General features: G+C 39.5%; 1 protein-coding gene across 2 annotated transcripts; it reads left to right on the forward strand.

Moving 5' to 3' along the window:
- The first annotated feature begins 5 nt into the window (after positions 1 to 5).
- LOC125108619 (tetratricopeptide repeat protein 39B-like) lies at positions 6 to 19090 on the forward strand. 2 transcript variants are annotated; one of them, XR_007129968.1, is made up of 3 exons: positions 6 to 362; positions 13845 to 15839; positions 19049 to 19090. XR_007129968.1 is itself a non-coding variant. In XM_047744702.1 (2 exons), exon 2 carries the CDS (start codon positions 14014 to 14016, stop codon positions 15778 to 15780), a length of 1767 nt encoding a protein of 588 aa, XP_047600658.1. In that variant the 5' UTR covers positions 6 to 362; positions 13845 to 14013; the 3' UTR covers positions 15781 to 16011. The 2 variants fall into 2 exon arrangements, 1 of the variants encoding a protein (XP_047600658.1); XM_047744702.1 differs by lacking the exon at positions 19049 to 19090 and having other exon boundaries at positions 13845 to 16011.
- Positions 19091 to 19879: the final 789 nt, after the last annotated feature.

A 19879-nucleotide genomic window follows, 5' to 3' on the forward strand; every position in this document is an offset into this window, starting at 1 on the left:
GGCGGAAACAGTGGAGAGGCGGCGCGGAGGGAACTGAGGAGGCTAAGACGCTGGGAACGGGCGGAGGGATACGTTTCCATGGGAACGTCAGACCGCGCCTGTAAACCTGTGGACTTCACCGCGGTGTCCCGCCCCCTCTCCTCCCCCTTTTCCTTACCTTCCCCATTTTCCTTCCCTTTTCCCTCCCTCCTTTCATTCCCCCCAGTCTAGGGACCCTCAGCTCTAGTAATCTTACTACAGGTACTTAGACCGGCCTTATGAAAGGCTGTAAAATTTAACCGCTGATGTTGCAGCTACCGCCGCCTTTCTGCTGGGGGACCTGGCCTGAACGGCTACACAGTCATCTTTGGGGCTCATCGGAGGTAATCGGGAGTTTGGCCAGGGTGAGAACTCCATGAACCCTGCCATTCTGACTAATGGTCACTGCACCCTGGGCCTCAAAAGGAGTGACCCCCCCCCCCCAGGGACTGCACCGACCCTCCAGCCCCTTCAGAACCAATTTTCACCAACACTATACGAATTCTTGGGAGTCTGGGGGACAAAGAAATATAATTCTGTTTCGTTTGCCAGTTATAATGTAACTGCAAAAACCCTAAATCCTTAAAGCATTCTAGCTAGTGGCAATTACGAAATTATTTGCATTTGAAGCACAGAGTTAAACTTGTGCTTCCTTTTTTTTTTTTTAAGATTTTATTTATTTATTTGACAGAAATCACAAGTAGGCAGAGAGGCAGGCAGAGAGAGAGGAGGAAGCAGGCTCCCTGCTGAGCAGAAAGCCCGATGTGGGGCTCGAACCCAGGACCTGGGATCATGACCTGAGCCAAAGGCAGTGGCTTAACCCACTGAGCCACCCAGGCGCCCTGTGCTGCCTTTCTAGTGCTTTCTGCTTTGTATTGTGGTAACACATCTCATCCACTAATACTGATATCCTGAGGAGTGGGACTTGAAGCTGTCTTTGAGTAACAGCCTTGCTGCTCAGCCACTCTCTATATAAAATAAATGTAAACTTTTTCTTTAGATAGAATCACTTAAAATTCAGTTTTGATTTTTTAATTTTTATTAAGCTTAGTTGACAATGTTATATTAGTTTCACTAGTACAACGTAGTGTTTCAATAATTCTTGATGTTTGCAGTAAGTGTAGTCACCATCTGTCACCCATACAACATTATTGCAATATTATTGACTATATTTCCTATGCTATACTTTTCAGTTTTGATTTTAAAATGTATTTGCCAAATACCAAGTCTACAAATACAGATTAACTTCTTTTTCACCAGCCACACACAAAAAAGACATTACACCATAAATACTTGGAATATATGAGTTGGAATTGCTGCACATGAGAGATGAAATCCTTAGATATTTGTATCTCTATGTTTCTCATCTGTAACTTCACATGATGTATATACATATATGATACAGAGTACAGGAGAAAGGAAATTTAGTCATTGAATGAAGTATGGATCCTCTCTTGACAATGCTACAAATTCATATACTTTTTTTCAGATTTATCAAATTATGGAAAGAATATATCCATTGCAAAAAAAATTCTATCAGAAAACTGAAGTTATATAGAATATGTTATATTTGTTCTCATTTTTTCTTTTTTTTAAAGATTTTATTTATATATTTGTCAGCACAAGCAGGGGGAGCCACAGGCAGAGGGAGAGCTGAGCCAGATGCGGGACTTCATCCCAGGACTCTAGAATCATGGCTGGAGCTGAATGCAGACACTTAACTGGCTGAGCCACCCAGACACCCCAGTTCTCCTTTAGTTTTATTGATTTTTGCTTACCACTTAACTGGGTTCTTCTCAAAGGATTAAATGATAAAGATCTTTTTATATACTTACTGGAAGACAGAGTATCAATTCTATAAAGGCTCACTAATTTGACTTTCTTCTATTAAGAAATTATGGGGACGCCTGGGTGGCTCAGTCTGTTAAGCAACTAACTCTTGATTTCGCCTCAGGTCATGATCTCAGAGTTGTGAGATCAACCCCACCTCAGGCTCCACGCTGGGTGAGAAGCCTGCTTACGATTCTCTCTCTTATGAAAAGTGCTCTTGCACAAAGAAAGCATAGGTAACTTATTGAAAGATAGTACTTAGGCTACAATATGAATGAAAGATAGTACTTATTAGGCTACAATAAATGTTTTTTGTTTCTGAATACAAAGTCTATTGTACTAAAGAGAACTTTTTTCCCTAAGATTTTATTTATTTATTTATTTATTTGACAGAGATCACAAGTAGGCAGAAAAAGAGAGGGGGAAGCAGGTTCCCTGCTGAGCAGAGAGCCCAATGCGGGGCTCGATTCCAGGACCCTGAGATCATGACCTGAGCCGAAGGCAGAGGCTTAACCCTCTGAGCCACCCAGGCGCCCCACTAAAGAGCATTTTGAAGATGTAATACTGTAAAAAATATGAAAAGAAGCAGTTTTCCAATTTGTAACAAACTGCTTTCAAGCACATTATAGGAAAACGGGTAAACCTTGACAGGCTTGCCTTTCTTTCTAGAAACAGGTGCTTTGGTAACTCTAATTATAGGTTATTTATCTCTATTAGAAGAGGACCGATTCTAGGCAGGGCTTTGCTATTCTAGGTACCTTGAAAAAACAGTAGTTCTGCATAGTATTTTCATACACTATTTTACTGAGAACTCTTTAAGAAAACATGACCAGTACTTTTCACTAAATGAGAATCCAAATCAGGGAGATATTATTGTACAGAGCACTTTAATTCTCACTGATTCTTTTGAAATCAGTTTCAGCCACATAAACTTCTGCCCATAGCATTGTGAGTTAAATTAAGATCATGTTCCCAGATTCAAATGGAATATAAATGCTGTTTAATTCAACAAATATTCTAAGATTTTTCTAATATGAAATATTAAGTAATTCTTAATATCTTACTGTTGTTAAATATTTATTATATTATTAGTTTAGGTGAGGGTGAGTTAATTCTTAATCCTTTTACAGCAGCTTTCAAAATTTATCTGCATTTCCTAGATTTAGTTTTTCTAGAGAAGCATTAAAGAAAAAGTTCACTCTTATTTTCTTCTCCATTTTAGTTTCACTTTTAAATCACTGTCACTACTTTAAGCTTGTATGTGAATACCTTAAAACAAAAAAAAATTTAGAACCCTTTGCACATATATCTATTTTTAATGTAAAGAAATAGTCTGTACATCTAAATACTAGTCTTTTAATATGTACTTATTGTGTGCTGTATATATATATATATATATATGTCTTATGGGTCAGTCCCAACAGCTATATTCAACTTGCTTTTCTTTTTTCAACCTTTCATAATCTTCAATTCCCTCTACAATGCTCTTACAATTCTCAGAATCATGTTTATGATTCTTTCTTACCGTATAAAGAAATTAACTTTTCGTCAGCTGAGTACTGGACTGTGATCAGTACTGAAGTATGGAGATGGGGTTGAGGGAGCAACAGTTAAAGAATGCCAGTGCCTTAACCAACCTCAAAGAGTGAAAGAGCGAAATGTGATGCAAGAACGATCCACTGATACCAATATTTCCTAAATATGTGGCTGAGGTGTATAAAACAGTCTAGGCAGAATGAGGCTTTCTGAAGAATGCCTGATTGTATTAAAAAGTATGAAACTGTAGAACCATCACACCCTGTTCAATTATGTTGTTCCTTATCTAAAGAAAGAATATTAAGGAAAGGGACTTGGTCAGCTTGTTGTCTTAACTAGAGAGAGCTAGACTGGCTTGGATGGAGTTTAGCTGTTCATTCAGCACTATCTGAGGAGAGAACCTATGGTATTAGCCATCCCTCAGCTATACTTAAAGATTCCTGCTCAAGACCATTGACTTCTCTTATTTGATGTTTTGATGCTGATCTTTTAATCCCTGGGAATGAATATCATCTACTGTAAGTTAATAAGAATGGTTTTTGCTCATGAATTCTTTCCTTAAAACAGGTGTAATAGGGGCGCCTGGGTGGCTCAGTGGGTTAGGCTCAGGTCATGATCCCAGGGTTCTGGGAGCCCCGCATCAGGCTCCCTGGGAACCTGCTTCCTCTCTCTCTCTCTGTCTGCCTCTCTGCCTATTTGTGTGTCTGTCAAATAAATAAATAAAATCTTTGTAGAAAAAAAAAACAGGGGTAACATACTTTTAGGTAGGTATAATATAGTATAGTATAACATAGTATAGTATAATGATTAAGGTAGATGGGTGTAGTGTAATGATTAAGAGCATAAGCTCATGGAGTGTGACATTTGGGTTTGAAGCTTGGCTCCACGATGTAATAGCTGTCTACCCTTGACCAAGTTGTTAATCTCCTGGTGCTGCAGCTTCCTCGTCTGCAAAATGGAGTTGTTGTTAGGATTAGGTGAGGTAAATCAAGCAATTAACATTGCCCAGTGTCTAGCACATTCTGAGTACTCAATGAATGTTAGCTGTTAGGAGAATGAAGAGGAGTGGGAGTAGCCGTGGTTTGACTAACCTTTGTCAGTTGCCAAAAATTTGACATGACCTGGGTACATTGACAAAAATGAAGTTTTAGGGGCACCTGGGTGGCTCAGTGGGTTAAGCCTCTGCCTTCGGCTCAGGTCATGATCTCAGAGTCCTGGGATCGAGCCCTGCATCGGGCTCTCTGCTCAGCAGGGAGCCTGCTTCCTCCTCTCTCTCTACCTGCCTCTCTGCCTGCTTGTGATCTCTCTCTGTCAAATAAATAAATAAAATCTTTAAAAAAAAAAATGAAGTTTTGTTTCTGCAAAGCTGGGGTCTAGACCCTGAAACACAGTGACCAGCCTTTAAGTGGCCACTCCTCAGACATCTTTGCCTCTTCACTCATTGACTTCTAAGTGAAATTGTCACTCTTCTTCTTTGACCCTATTTACACAGACAAAAACAATCTGATACTTATCAAAAGCAACAAGGCAGAAAAAGAAATTTTCTTTATGAAAAGTAAATCTACAGGAATCCCAAAATCAAATCCTAAAGGTTCTATACAAAGGCATTTGCCTATGGAACATAGAGACACATGTTCACGAACAATGGGGAAGTTGTTGCTTTTTATTACAAAGTCTTTGAAGCTATTTTATTTTATTTATTTATTTATTTATTTATTTTTAGAGAAAGAGGGAGAGAGGGACAGAAGGTGAGGGAGAGAATCTTAAGCAGGTTCCATGCCCAACTTGGAGCCCAACTCAGGGCTCAATCTCATGACCCTGAGATCATGACCTGAGTGGAAACTGGGTCAGACACCTAACCAACTGAGCCATCCAGGTGGCCCCTTGAAGCTAATTTCTATAAGAGTAAGTATACCTTTTTTTTTTTCCATTTATTTATTTGACAGACAGAGATCACAAGTAGGCAGATAGGCAGCAGGGGCGGGGGGAAGCAGGCTCCCCTCTGAGCAGAGAGCCCTATGTGGGGCTGGATCCCAGGGCCCCAGAACCATGACCTGAGCTGAAGGCAGAGGCCTTAACCCCCTGAGCCACCCAGGCACCCCTACCTTTTTTTTTTTTTTTAAAGAAAATAGAAAAGTTATTCCCAAGTCAATGACAAATGGATACATACACCATGACCCAAAGAGATAACTAAGAAGCAGTTTGAGGGATACCTACATGGCGCAGTCAGTTGAACATCTGCCTTTGGGTGGGGCCCTGATCTCAGGGTCCTGAGATCAAGCCCCAGGTCAGGCTCCCTGCTCAGTGGGGAGTCTGCTTCTCCCTCTCCCCCTGCCCAGCTCGTGTTCTCTCTCTCACACACAAAATCTTTTTTTAAAAAGAGAAGTGGTTTGAAACACATAGGGAAACGAGGAATTTTATTGAATCATTAGTCTAACCACCTCATTTTTCAAATGAGACTAAGACCTAGAATTATAACACAGTGAGTACAGTGGTTCTCAAATCTTGCCACGAGGACTATCAGAACTTTGATAAAAATATCTCCAATTTCAGAAAACTAGGAATGACTGCCAATCACTCTTGGGAAGAACCATCTTTTATTCTGTGAATATGTCTTATTTTTTTAAGTGTTCTTCTCCCCCTTTTAAAATTTATTTATTCATTTGAGAGAGAGAGAGTGACAGAGAACACAAGCAGGGGGAAAGGCGGAGAGACAGGAAGAAGCAGACTCTGCCCAGGTGGGAGCCCAGTATGGGGGCTCAATCCTAGGACCTAGAGATCATGACCTGAGCCAAAGGCAGAGGCTTAACACCATATAAGATACCGAGGCGCCCCATCCCCCCCCTTTTTAATGAAAGGATGCTAAGAGTTTTGTTTTCTTTTTAAATCTTATGTTTCTTTTTCTTCCTTTAAGTTTGTTTATTTTTAGTAATCTTTACACCCAACTTGGGGCTCAAGCTCACAACCCTCAGATCAAGAGTCAGCATGCTCCTCTGACTGAGCCAGCCTGGCACTCCTCTCCATGGTTTCTTGGTAAAGAAAAGTTTGTGGGGTGCCTGGGGGGCTCAGTTGGTTGGGTGTCTGCCTTTGGCTCAGGTCGTGATCCCAGGACCCTGGGATAGAGCCCCATGTCTGGCTCCCGGCTCAGCAGGAAGCCTGCTTCTCTTTCTCTGCCTGCTGCTACTCGTGCTCGTGCTTTCTTTCTGTCAAATGAATAAATGAAATCTTAAGAGGAAGAAAGAAAGAAAAAAAGAAAGGAAGGAAGGAAAGAAGGAAGGAAGAAAGAGAAAGAAAGAAAAAGAAAGAAAGAAAGAAAGAAAGAAAGAAAGAAAGAAAGAAAGAAAGAGAAAGAAAGAAAAAAGTTTTTCAGATCTACCTAGTTGCCAAAATCCAAGTCTGGAATCTCTAGTTAAGAACAAAGTATGACAGGGTTCCTGGCTGGCTCAGTCGGTAGAGGATGTAACTCTTGATCTCAGGGTCTTGACTTCAAGCCCCACGTTGGGCACAGAGCTTACTTTTAAAAAAAAGAAGAAGAATGACTCCACCCAGTAAAAAATAGAAAAAAACCCCCACAGAAACAGACAAGAAAAAAATGTCTATCCTTACTAAATGCAAATTAAGACAACATGCTATTTTTTTCAGGAGTACAGTGAAATTGGCACTTATACGCAGTAATGGGAATGTGAAATAATACCATATATTTGAGAGTCAATTTTGCACTATGTTGTTTCCTTCTTTTACGAAGCACTTTTATAGCCTATACACCCCCACACACACTTTAGAATATATAATATTTAATTCTTCCAAAATATCCTTTAACTTTTTACTAATTCAGATAGAGCATTTATAATTAGCATAAAATTGAAAATGTTTTTTTTATTTCAACAAGGCTCCATGCCCAGCATGGAACTTGAACTCATGACCCTGAGATTAAGAATCACATGCTCTACCAAAGGGCCAGTCAGGCATCCCAATTACTATATAATTTTGATATAGTACGGAGTATGGTCGCCTGTGTGACTGATCTTTCTTTGGCAAAATGGTCCCCAGCAATTTGCACCTCATTGGTATGGAGTATGATTCCCCACAGTCCATGATCACTGTCTCAGCCTGTGTTTTTAGCCATATTCCAGCACGAATATGAATTGGAAAAAGTATTGAGTTGGGAAGACAGGCAACATAAGTTCTCATCTTTTTTGTTGTTGTTGTTCTCATCTTTATTATCAACTAATCATATTTTCTTAGATGTGTTACAAACTTTCTGGGCCTCATTTTTCTCTCATATCAAAAGAGGGCTCTAGCTCCCAATGATCTTACTAAATGTTGGTATTCACTGAGTATTTACTATGTGCCAGACATTATACTTTGTGTTTTACATATGTTAACTCTTTTTTTTTTCACTTTATAAATAAAAGCAAACTGTTCACTTCTGAACAAACCTCTGCCCCTTCCCTTATGCCATTATCCTTATAATATTAATATTCCTTCATTGTTTCTATGACCAGTCTAGTCCTACCTATGATAGTCCTACTCATACTTAAGAACTTAGCTTAACTGTATTACTTCCTAGAACCAGAGAAATTAAATTATTTGCCCAAGGCCTTCCAGCTACCTCTTTGATGAATATAGTCTGAGTTAATGAAAAGAGCAATGACCTGGGACTTAGAAGACTTGAAATTGAATCCTGTCTCTGCAATTTACTACTTGGTTTTAGAAAAATCACTTAAGTGTTTTAGACATTTGCTGTCTCATTTGTATTCATTCATGTAATATACGTTCAAGCATACTTTGAAAAATGATTCAAAGCTAATAATCATAATCCAATTCAAAATTTTGAGTTATTTTGGTCAGCAGCGTTGTATGCTCTTCTGTACTTAGCTCAATTATTCCATTGGTTATATGGATAAGATTATTCATTATCCAGGGGTGCCTGGTTGGCTCAGTCAGTTAAACATCTGCCTTCATTTGGCTCAGGTCATGATCTAGCGGTCCTGGGATTGAGCCTTGTGTTGGCCTCTCTGCTCAGTGGGGGGTCTCCTCCCTTTCCCTCTGTGTGCTCTCTCTCTCAAATAAATAAAATCCTTTAAAAAAGATTATTAATTATCCATGTAATATTAAATTGAGAATGTAAAAACTTTCTTAAATTATAAAAAATAATTTACTTTTGCTACAGAAAATGGAAAATATAGAAAAGCAGAATGAAAAAAAAAAAAAAACCAATAAGCCTACATGGTTTAACTTTCCCAGTAAAATATTTGTCTTGTTCACTGCTGTAGACCAAGCATTTTAGAACAGTGCCAGGTACAAAGTAGATGTTCAATAAATAATTGCCAAATGACTTATTTATTTTTTAAGATTTTATTTACTTATTTGACAGAGAGAGAGAGAAAAAACACAAGCAGGGGGAAAGGCAGAGCAAGAAGCAGGCTTCCCACTGAGCAGGGAGCCCTATGAGAGACAAAGGCAGACGCTTAACTTTTGGGGGGCAGCCTGGGTGGCTCAGTCAGATAAGCATTTGCCTTTGGTTCAGGTCATGATGCCAAGGTCCTGGGATTGAGTCCTTCACAGGGCTCCTTGTTCAGCAGAGAGTCTGCTTCTCCCTCTACCCTTCCCCACTGCTCATGATCTCTCCTTCTCAAATAAATAAAATATTAAAAAGAAGAAGTTTGGGGTGCCTGACTGGCTCAGTCAGAAAAGCATGTGACTCCTCATCTTTGGGTTGTGAGTTCAAGCCCCACATTGGGTGCAGAGATTAAATAATTTTTTTTAATTAAATAAAATTAAACAAACAAATAAGTTAGCTCATGCTGTACTGTTGACTAGGACTGTGAGCTCTGCAGTCCAACCACCTGGGTTTGAATCCTATTCTCCCCACACACACCAACTATAATTTTGGGCAAGTCACTTAACTTCACTGGGATTCAGTTTCCCCATATGTAAGAGAAATGACAATAATACCCACTTCATCAGTTGTGAGAAGTATATGATATAAGCCTACAAAATTATAGGCTTTTTTTCCTGATTACAAGTATCAGGTTGATTGTGGAAATTATATAATAGCACAAATACCAGGCTGTGAATTTTGTGAGGGCAGGGTCCAAATCCATCTCATTAACTATGGTATACTTAGTTCCTAGCATAGGCGGTATCATACAGTAGGTGCTTAACAGCTACTGAATGTTGTTAAATAAAGATATAAATGTTATCCTTAATCCCAGCACTCAGATATAACCATTATTAATAATCTGAAATGTATAGTTCTAATTTTTATCTATGCATATATCACTTTGGAAAAAAATTATATCACATGGTTTCATAAAAACCTTCTGTTTTTTACTTAGTATATGTGAATGGTTAATTTTATGACTTAACATGACTGCTCTACAGGACCAGACATTTGGCCAAATACTATTCTGGGTGTGTCTGTGAGGGTGTTTGGATGAGATTAGCATTTGAATCAGTAGACTGAGTAAATCAGATTGCCTCCCCTGTTATGGGTGGGCCGCATCCAATGAATTGAAGACCTGAATAGAACAGATCAAAAGGCTGAGCCAGAGTCAATTCCTCCTCTGTGACTGCCTGAGCCTGGACATCAGTCTCTTCCTGCCTTAGGGCTATTACTGAAATATTGGTTCTTTCTGGATTTTGAGCCTGTTGCCTTTCAGATAGAATCTATACCATTGGCTCTTGGGTCTTTCAGCTAGTCAATTACAGATCTGGAGACTTCTCAGCCTCCAGAATTACATGAGCCAATTCCTTATTTTATATATTATTTTGTATGTATCTGGCATTGTTTATGATTCGCTGGAGAACGCGGACTAATACAGTGTATTACACCAAAAACAATTTCCCAAGTCCTTAAATATCTACAACATTATAATGTTTGCAATAGTATTCCATTTCATTAGTATCCACTACTGTAAGAAATTTACATGCTTTTCATTTTTTGTATTATAATGCTGAAGTATATATACCTTCTATAGATATTTATGTATATCCCTGATTGTGTCCTTAGACTAATTCCATAAGTGCAATTACTGGGTCAAAGAGTGTAAAAAAAAAAAAGTAAAAGCTCAGGTACCAAGGTGGCTCAGTCAGTTAAGCGACTGATTCTTGATTTCAGGGTTGTGGGACCAAGCACCATGACAAGCCCCACAGGCAAGCCTCTGTAAGACTTCATGCTCAGTGGGGAGTCAGCTTTGGGATTCTCACCCTCTCCTTCTGCCCTTGCCCCCCGACCCTCCTAAAATAAATAAATCTTTTTTAAAAAATGTAAAAGCTGGGGCACTTTTACAGCGGCTCAGTGGGTTAAGCCTCTGCCTTAGGCTCAGGTCATGATCTCGGGGTCCTGAGATCAAGTCCTGCATTGGGCTCTCTGCTCAGTAGGGAGCCTGCTTCCCACTCTCCCTCTGCCTGCCTCTCTGCCTACTTGTGATCTCTGTCTGTCAAGTAAATAAATAAAATCTTTAATAAATAAATAAATAAATAATAAAAAATATAAAAACTTTTAAAACTTGTTGCCAAATAGCTCTCCGAAATGGTTGCAGCCACTTATATACCCACCAACCAGTCCACAAAGGTACTTGGTTTTCTGCACCTTCGTTAACACTGGATCAATTTTTTTTAATCTGCCAAATTTCACTTTTAAGATGGATATGTTATTTTTTTAATTTGCATTTTTTAATTTACAATGAGAGTCAACATTATGCTTACTGGCAGTTTGTCTATGTCCTTTGTTGATTTTTCTGTTGGGGTGTTTTTTCTAGCTTAGCGATTCTTAGGATATCTTACTATATTAAGGACATCAACTCTTTGTAGTATTCACTGGTACATTTTTCTGAATCTCATAGTTTTAACAGTTAAATGATTATTTCATCTTGAATTTATCTTAGTATCTATAAATTGGAAACTGTTATTAGTCATTCAACAAATGGTAATTTAATGACTAAGTGCCAGTCATTGTACTTGGTGATGAAGATAGATATAAAAGATGCTAAAAGAAGGCAGATACTTAAAAAAATATATATATATGTATATATATATATTTATATATATATATATATAGCAAGTGCTGGGATAGAGGTAAGTACAGGGCATCATGGGAACACACAGATGTTCACTTATCTTAGACTGAAAGAAGAGATCAAGAGATTTTCACATCTTCTTCATCTCTGCTCAAATGTCACCTTACTGGGGAGGCTTGCTTTGACTACCCTACATAAAATACCAAGTACCACACACCCCATCACTCTTAAAATTCCCAACTCTGTCTTAAGCTGTCTTATTCTTCTTCATAGTGATATATCAACTGCTGACATTTATTCATTTATTTATTGTCTTCCTCCCCATCAAAACATCCCTCTCCCTGCCAGAATGCCCTTCCCCTAAGAAAATCAGTTCCATGGGATTCAGGTCTTTGTTTTGTTCACTGCTATATCCCCAGCACCGAGAACAGTGCTCAGTATATTGAAGAAGCTCAATTCAATTTGTAGTAAATGAAGGACAGAAAGGAAGGCTCTTCTCTGTCAGTGCAAGAGACTTTTCTTCTTATCCAAGGATTTTCCTCCCTGGCTCTGTGCTTCCCTCTCTGCCTCTTCTTCATTGAATATTCCTTTCTGAACCTTCAACTCTCCCTCTCTCTTTTACTCAAGTCCCTGCTTGATTGATCTTCCCAGCTCAATATTAGTGTTCCCTAATCCCTTCTCACTAGACTGATCCTTTTTTTTTTTTTAAAGATTATATTTTTAAGTAACCTCTACACCCAACGTGGGGCTTGAACTTACAACTCTGAGATCAAGAGTGACATGCCCTACCAACGGAACCAGCCAGGCACCTTGCTAGATTGAACTTTTAAAAAGTAGATAAGCAGAGAGAGGTAAAGAAGACATTTTAGACAGAACATTTTAAGCAAAAGAATGATAGAATGACTCCACTGCCATCACCAAAAGCTGTGGGACTCCTGCACACAGCAGCCTGCATCCCAAACCTCATTTAAAACAATTCAGTGTGCACCTGCTCTATGTCAGGCTATGGGGGGATGTGTATAGAATAATGTATTGAGTATTTACTATGGATGCCAGGTACTATCCTGACCGCTTTACATATATTAATTTACCTAAGTCTCCTAACCACTCTTCGGTAGAAGTACTATTAGTCCCTATTTACAGTTGAGAAACAGGCACAGTAAAATCAAGCAAATGGAGAATCAGGTTTAAACCTAAGCAGTCTAACTTCACAGTCTGTGCATTTTATCATATTATACCATTTTATCATATTATAACCTTGTTAAAGAAGAATGTCCAGGGTGATTTGGAGGACAACAGAGAGGTACTGCCTTCAGCAAAGTAGATCTGACAGGGTTTGGGTACTGATGGATATGGGAGGAGGGAAAAAAAGAGAGATCTAGTGTGGATGATGGTACCAATCATCTAAAGAGGGAATAAAGAGTTGGAAGAGAAGGAGATGGTCTTAGGGGTCAATAAATAACATGCCTTTTCCTGCCTGAGTTCAGAACCCACAGGATATAGATGCAAGAGGCAGAAGGACACCAAAACAAAACATGACCTTTTTGATTAAGTTGATAGTTACTGTGATTTCACGTGTGATGTGCTGGCAAGTGGGCTCACTGATGCTTTATCCCCTAATTAAACATTTACCCACCTGGTCCCAGGCACAGTTAGAGAGTAGAAAACTCTACATGGTTTTTGGTTTCAGACTTTGAACAGCCAATTCCAAAAGGAGGAATTCAGAAGGCACAGAGCAACATTCTTCCAGGTTCTTTTATCAGCTCTCAGCAGAAAAGTCCCCTTATGGGAACATTAAGAGCAAGGACACGTGTCGGGGTGGGGGTTGGGAGAGGTTGGTAAAAGAATACACATTTTCAGCTATAAGATGAATAAGGTCTGAGGATCTACTATATAACATGGTGACTATAGTTGATTATACCATATTATATAACTGAAATCTGCTGAGAGTAGAAAAATGTTCTCATCCCCCCCCAAACCATCATATCATAGATTTTAAATATCTTACAATTTGTCAATTTTATCTCAATAAAACTTTTGAGACTGGATAAGCCTTCCCCATCAACATTTCTTTTTTTTTTTAAGATTTTATTTATTTATCTGACAGATCACAAGTAGGCAGAGAGTCAGGCAGGGAGAGAGGGGGAAGCAGGCTCCCGTTGACCAGAGAGACCGATGTGGGGCTTAATCCAGGGCTCGATCCCAGGACACTGGGATCATGACCTGAGCTGAAGGCAGAGGCTTAACCCACTGAGCTACCCAGGCGCCCCCCGTCAATCAACATTTCTGAAAACATATATGATTGACACGAGTTTTTTGTTTACAAAGGAGTTACTTCACATGTTTCCTATGTATTACAGATGATTTGAACTTCTCAGAAATACCTCTTAGGTAAATAAAATGATCTTTCTCGCCCTCCCCCTTTGTCTGGTATAGATGAGGATATCGTAATGCTGCACCCACACTGTTATTCTGTCTGCCTCCATTGTTACAGAGACGCCTCAGGCTGTAGAAGGGAGCCCCTTCCGGAGAGCAGGAGTGACCCTCACTGCGGCTGTGTCACTCCCCTTCAGATACTGCCCATCTCTAAAGCAGGGAAGCAAATATGTCATTTACTCTAAGTAAAAGAGAAAATGATAAGGGGAGTAACTTTACATCATTCACTCTAAGTAAGGCAGAAAGTGAGGAGGACAAGTTTGAAGACGCCTATGAAGTTATCCCCGTGGCAACAAAAATGACTCTAACCTCTTCCCTGGAAGAATGCACAACTGGATTGTATTTATTTCTGAATAACAGATTCTCAGAAGCCATAGATCTCATTCATCCGTGGTCGAAAAACAGCATCTACCATGCCCTGATTTATAACATCCTTATGGTTGTCAAGGCCATCTTGACTGTTGATCCCCTGGATCTACAGACTGGAATGACTGCCACAAAGGAGGCTTTGAAAACCTGTAACAGTTTCCGAAGAAAATCTAGGATGACAAGTTTTTCTCATCTCGTGAGTAAACAGGGAATAAAGGCTATCAAAGAGGAGGAATTGCATGCGGAAGTCTGTTATGCTGAGTGTTTGATTTTGAGAGCCACCATCACATTTATACAGGATGACAGTATGTTTGGTCTTCTTAAAAGTGCAATCAACATTGGGTTAAGTTATCAAATATACAAAGACTGTCAGCAAGTATTAACACAGATACCTTACAACCATAGCAAAACCTACCAACACCTGGTTGGAGGAGTAAAATTCGGATTTGGAGCATTCAATCTGATATTATCGCTTGTGCCACCAAAGACCCTTAAACTGCTCAATATTGCTGGATATTCTGGTGATAAGGAGGTGGGCCTGACTTTGCTTCATGAGAGTGCATCCGAATCCCATATAAATAATATCTTAAGTGTTTTGACTCTCCTCTTTTACTACAGTTACATCTATCCAGCTGTTGGTGTTGAAAAGGGTCAGAATTCTGCTGTGGAGGACCTCTTCCTAATCTACCTCCAGAAATTTCCAAACTGTGTCATACTTAAATTTTTTCATGCGCGTTTTAGTATGCTGAAAGGAAACTTTGAAAATGCACAGTTAGTATTAGAGGAGTGCATTTTGATTCAAAACGAATGGAAGCAGGTTCATCACCTGTGTTACTGGGAACTCATGTGGTGCCACATTTTTCTGCGGAATTGGAAGCAGGCTTACCGCTATGCTGATCTACTGTATCATAACAGCAAGTGGTCCAAGGCAATATACATGTACAGTAAAGCTACGCTACACGCTCTGCTTCCTTCGGAGTCTGTCAGATCAGGGAGTGAGGACATAAACTCTCTCTTCTTAAAAGTGGATAGCCTGAGAATCAAAATCTTGGGAACTTCTGTGCCAATAGAAAAGTTTGCTTCTGAGAAGGGTCAGCGCTACGGCACTACCACGGGCTGGTTCACAGCCCAGCCCATCCTGGAATTCATTTACATCTGGAGTGGTTTCCATGTCATGAGCAAAAAATTAGACCTTATATCAAGCTGGCTCTCGATAATTAATAGAGGACAAGACCTTTTACGAGAAAATCCAAATAAAGAGTATGGCACAGATGACATCAGTTTGTTAAATTTACTGAAAGGTCTATGTCTGAAACACTTGGGCAGATATTCGACAGCTGAACAGTACTTTAATCGTGTCATTCAGAAGGAGAAATTGTTAAAATATGACCACTACTTAGTGCCGTATGCTTATTATGAACTAGGAATTCTTCACTATCTAAAAGGAGATTATGACAGTGCAACAAAAAACCTAGACAACATAAAAAACTACAAAGACTATTGCATGGAAGCCAGATTACAGTTCAGGGCTCACATAGCTCTTGAACAAATAGCCAAAGAAAAGTGACGGTTTTGACACAAAGTGTGGTTTTGTTTATTATAAGTGAAGGATCTGCAATCGGCAAGGTAATTAACAGAAAAATCATCTCTTTGTGGAAGAAATCCAAGAAGAGGCAGCTGCTAAGAATCTGATCAGTAACAAGTAAGAAAGGAATTGGCCATTACTTTTCCCTCTTTCCTTCTGCTTACCTATAAAATGGAATGTCTTAGACTGGCAAATGGAGTCATGCACATTCTTGAAAAAGAAAAGGCAAATGATGTACAGTTGACCCTTGAACAACACGGAGATTATGGGTGCTGACCCCCCACGCAGTCAAAAATCTGCATATAACTTCTTACTCCCCCAAAACTTAACCACTAATAGTCTACTGTTGACCAGAAGCCTTATCAATAACAGTTGATTAACATATTTTTTGTATGTTGCATGTATTACATACTATGTTCTTATAATAAAGGAAGCTAGAGAAAAAAGGTCAAGAAAATCATAAGAGAAAATATGTTTATAGTATTGTACCATAGCAAAACAAAAATCCATGTATAAGTTAATCCTCTCAGTTCAAACCCATGTTGTTCAAGGGTCAACTGTATATTATGAAATATACTCTCTCGTATACGTTATGGATTTTTCAATTATGTTAGACAACATTTTCAAAAACTCAAAAAATATGTTTTAACATCTCACTTGATAATGTATACAACTTGCAAATAAAATAGGAAAAGTAGCCACACCAGGAATCTCAGTGCCCTGTAAATGTTTTTACTGTTAAAAGAAAGAAAACATTTAAGGTCTTACTGACATTTCAGAACAATGGTGCACCGAACAGCAGTCTATGAATGTTTTTCCCTCTTTTTTTTTGTTTTTCCCTCTTCATAGCAATTTTTATTGGCTTTTTATATCAGAGAAGATATTTCCCCCCATGTCTATTTTGCCTTTTACCTGTTGTAGTTTATTTTACCTTTTTTTACTAGGAAGCTCAACTATGGATATATAGTTTGCCACAGGGTAGAGAAGAACAAGCCTCACCCCCTTCACACACACACACACACACACAGGCAAACCCTTTGAAGACAATCGGAGGAAGCAGAGAGGATAGATTCACTGGGTAGGAAAAAACAGGTTAGGCCTATGGAGGGAGACTTGAGTTACTTACTGGGCCCTCCCTTAGTTACCCTCCCAAAGGGTAGGGTACAACATAATTAAACGCTGCGGGTCTATCCAGTTGCCATTGTTAGTGGGCTAATCTGAGAGTAAACAGCAGCTGTAGGCATGGGGTATTGCTTTACCTGCCTTAGGGGGTAAAATCCGTACCTAGACCATTTAATTTCCAGGCCATTAAATCTGGCTTGAGTGTATTCTCCCTTGGGAAGTCACCCTCGGAAACAGACCTTGCTGGGGAAGTCTGGTTTGCTAAAATGAGTGAAACATTATTTTTAAAGCTTTGGGCGTCCAAGCGATCAAAACTGGAGCACAATGAGGAGCTAGTAATTCAGATTTTAAAATGCTTGCTTGGAAAAGCACCGTCCTCATTAACGAAAAATAGACTTTCAGGTGAACAACTGTGCTTAAGGTTTCCTCCACATTATTTAATTAGTACGATAGTGTGGCGAAGAGGGCTCTGGTCTGGTTGCCCGGATGAGTATCCTTGCTCTGATACTAGCTAGTCACGTGCTCCTGGGCCTCTGGGCCTCAGTGTCCCCGGCTGTAAAGCACGGTTAATAGTTCCTCTTCCATGTTTTTTTTGTGTTAATTAATATTTGAGTTAATACACATGTGCTGTTCCTACTACTACTATTACTAGTAGTAATAATAAGAATACATTGTTACTCAGTGCAGAGGACTTAAATCACTTTCTTAAAAAAAGCAAAGATGCCTTCCTTATACTGCTTTGCCAATCTGAAATTTGACCTGTTTAATTTGCTTTTTCTGCTCTTTGTTGATCTTGGTCACTTATGAGAGAAGTAACTCCCGGCTAAATTATGGTTTTGTGCTTTGTCCCAGCTTCTTCCAATGAAGAGCAATTTTATTACCTGGTTAAGTAAATGTATGTGGAATGCCTACTATCTGGAGCTTAAAACAGATACTATCTGGAGTTTAAGCTTAAAACAGTTGCTTAAACAGGTAGGAGTCTGTCTCAAACACACAAAATCTGAAGGTAGGTAGCTCAGGTCTGGTATGGCTCTTTTATTTTTCTGTGTGCCATGCTGGCCTTTTTTTTTTTTTTATTAAAGATTTTATTTATTTGACAGATAGAGATCACAAGTAGGCAGAGAGGCAGGCAGAGAGAGAGGAGGAAGCAGGCTCCCCACTCAGCAGAGAGCCCGATGCGGAGCTCGATGCGGAGCTCGATCCCAGGACCCTGGAATCATGACCCGAACTGAAGGCAGAGGCTTAACCCACTGAGCCACTCAGGCACCCCCATGCTGGCCTTCTTGTGCAGGTCTCCTTACTCAGTGCAAAGAGTCTACCTCATCTCCAGGCCTTATGTCCAAGCCAGGAAGGCTGGAGGAGGAATGATTAAGGAAGAAAAAAGGCTTTCTTTCTCTTTCTTAGGACCCTTTGTCTTTTTGTTTCGGAAGAGACAGCCTTCCCAGGAATTTCCTTGTAGATCTTACTGGCCAGGAATATTCATGGGGCCACTTCTACCTGCAAGGGAAGGTGAAGATTGAGTGGTAGCTTTCCAGCCTCATTAGGAGGTTGTGGAAAAGGACTGTTAAATGACTCAACCTACAGTAATTGCCTCAATACATACATAAATAACAAGATGCTACAAAACAGTATAGGAAGGGCACTGTGGAAAAAGCAGCAAGGTGACAATGAGACCAAGGAATTGTCTGCAGAAGACTATGGGGATCCAGGAGGAAATCTTGCAATTGGCATTTCCCTGGTGAAGTTCCTACCCAAAGCCCAGCTTTCCAACCCTTCACTGGCCCAAGGGTTGACTAGACACATCGGGGCTGATTCTTACCAGGCAAACTCACAAGAGGTTAAGGTACGCTTTACCCTGCTAATTGTTTATTTATAGTAGGGTCCATTTCAGAGTTGCAAACTCAGTTTCCTGTGGGATCAGGCAACTGATGTAAACAATATAAAGCAGCCAAATATAAAATAATAAAAGTGGTTGAAACTAGTTGTGAAGAAGAGAGAGGAAACCTAAAAGCTTTCAAATTAAAAAAAAATTAAAAAAAAATTTAAACTGTGCAGATATTAAACCGTCTGCATGTCCTGATATGACCCATGGTTTGTGATTTCTGGTCTATTCCTTTCTATTGACTAGAAAGTGCTCAAGTTTCCCTGTCAAGAATCACCTCTCCTGATAAACACTCTACCTAGAAAACCAGCATGGAGGAGTCACAGGCAGCATGGTGAGCACGGAATCGGAATAGGAGGCAGATAGGTTTAGGAATGTCTGTTTGGGGCCAGGGTGGGTCATGATGAAGCATCCGTTCCCTACAATATGTATCTATCTCTGGAAAGTCCCTGCCTTGTGGATCCAGGGTCTCTGAGAAATACCTCCCAATCTTTGGCTAACTGACCTTTCTTCTTCCATGTCTTCTGCTGCCAACCCTGGGGTGCTGAATGTAATGTACCTAGTATGGTATCATACATTAAAGCTTCCATTTACTACTAGAAAATCCTATTCCAGTCCTGCATCCAGAGAATACAACCAGGTCGCTTAGCTTGGAATTTTGGTCATCCTCACATTCTCTGGTAATCCAGATTATAGATGTTCTCTTTGTACAAATGAATCACAGATTGAATCACATCCATTTTACTTAACATGTAGAGTTAGTTTATAAGAGCACGGAGGAGAGACCTCACTGTGGCCTTCCTGTGCCATAACACAAAGTGTTATTGAAGCATTTTTTTATTCCAGGAAGAAATTTCTTATCTAATTTAGTAAATATACTTGGAGGCTTGAGATCCTGAAAAAACAAAGAGGAAAAGGGGGTTATGAATGAAGAAAAGAACAGAGAGAAGCTCTGTTAAAGTATCTCAACGTGCCCTTGCTCCAGTCCAATCAATCACTAAATCCTGTTGATTTTTCCTTTGAGATATTTGTCAATTCCACTCCTTTTTTCTCCTCCTTTTTCATTTCCACTGCCAT

Source organism: Lutra lutra, chromosome 9, assembly GCF_902655055.1.
Source record: "Lutra lutra chromosome 9, mLutLut1.2, whole genome shotgun sequence".
Taxonomy (NCBI): Eukaryota; Metazoa; Chordata; class Mammalia; order Carnivora; family Mustelidae; genus Lutra; species Lutra lutra.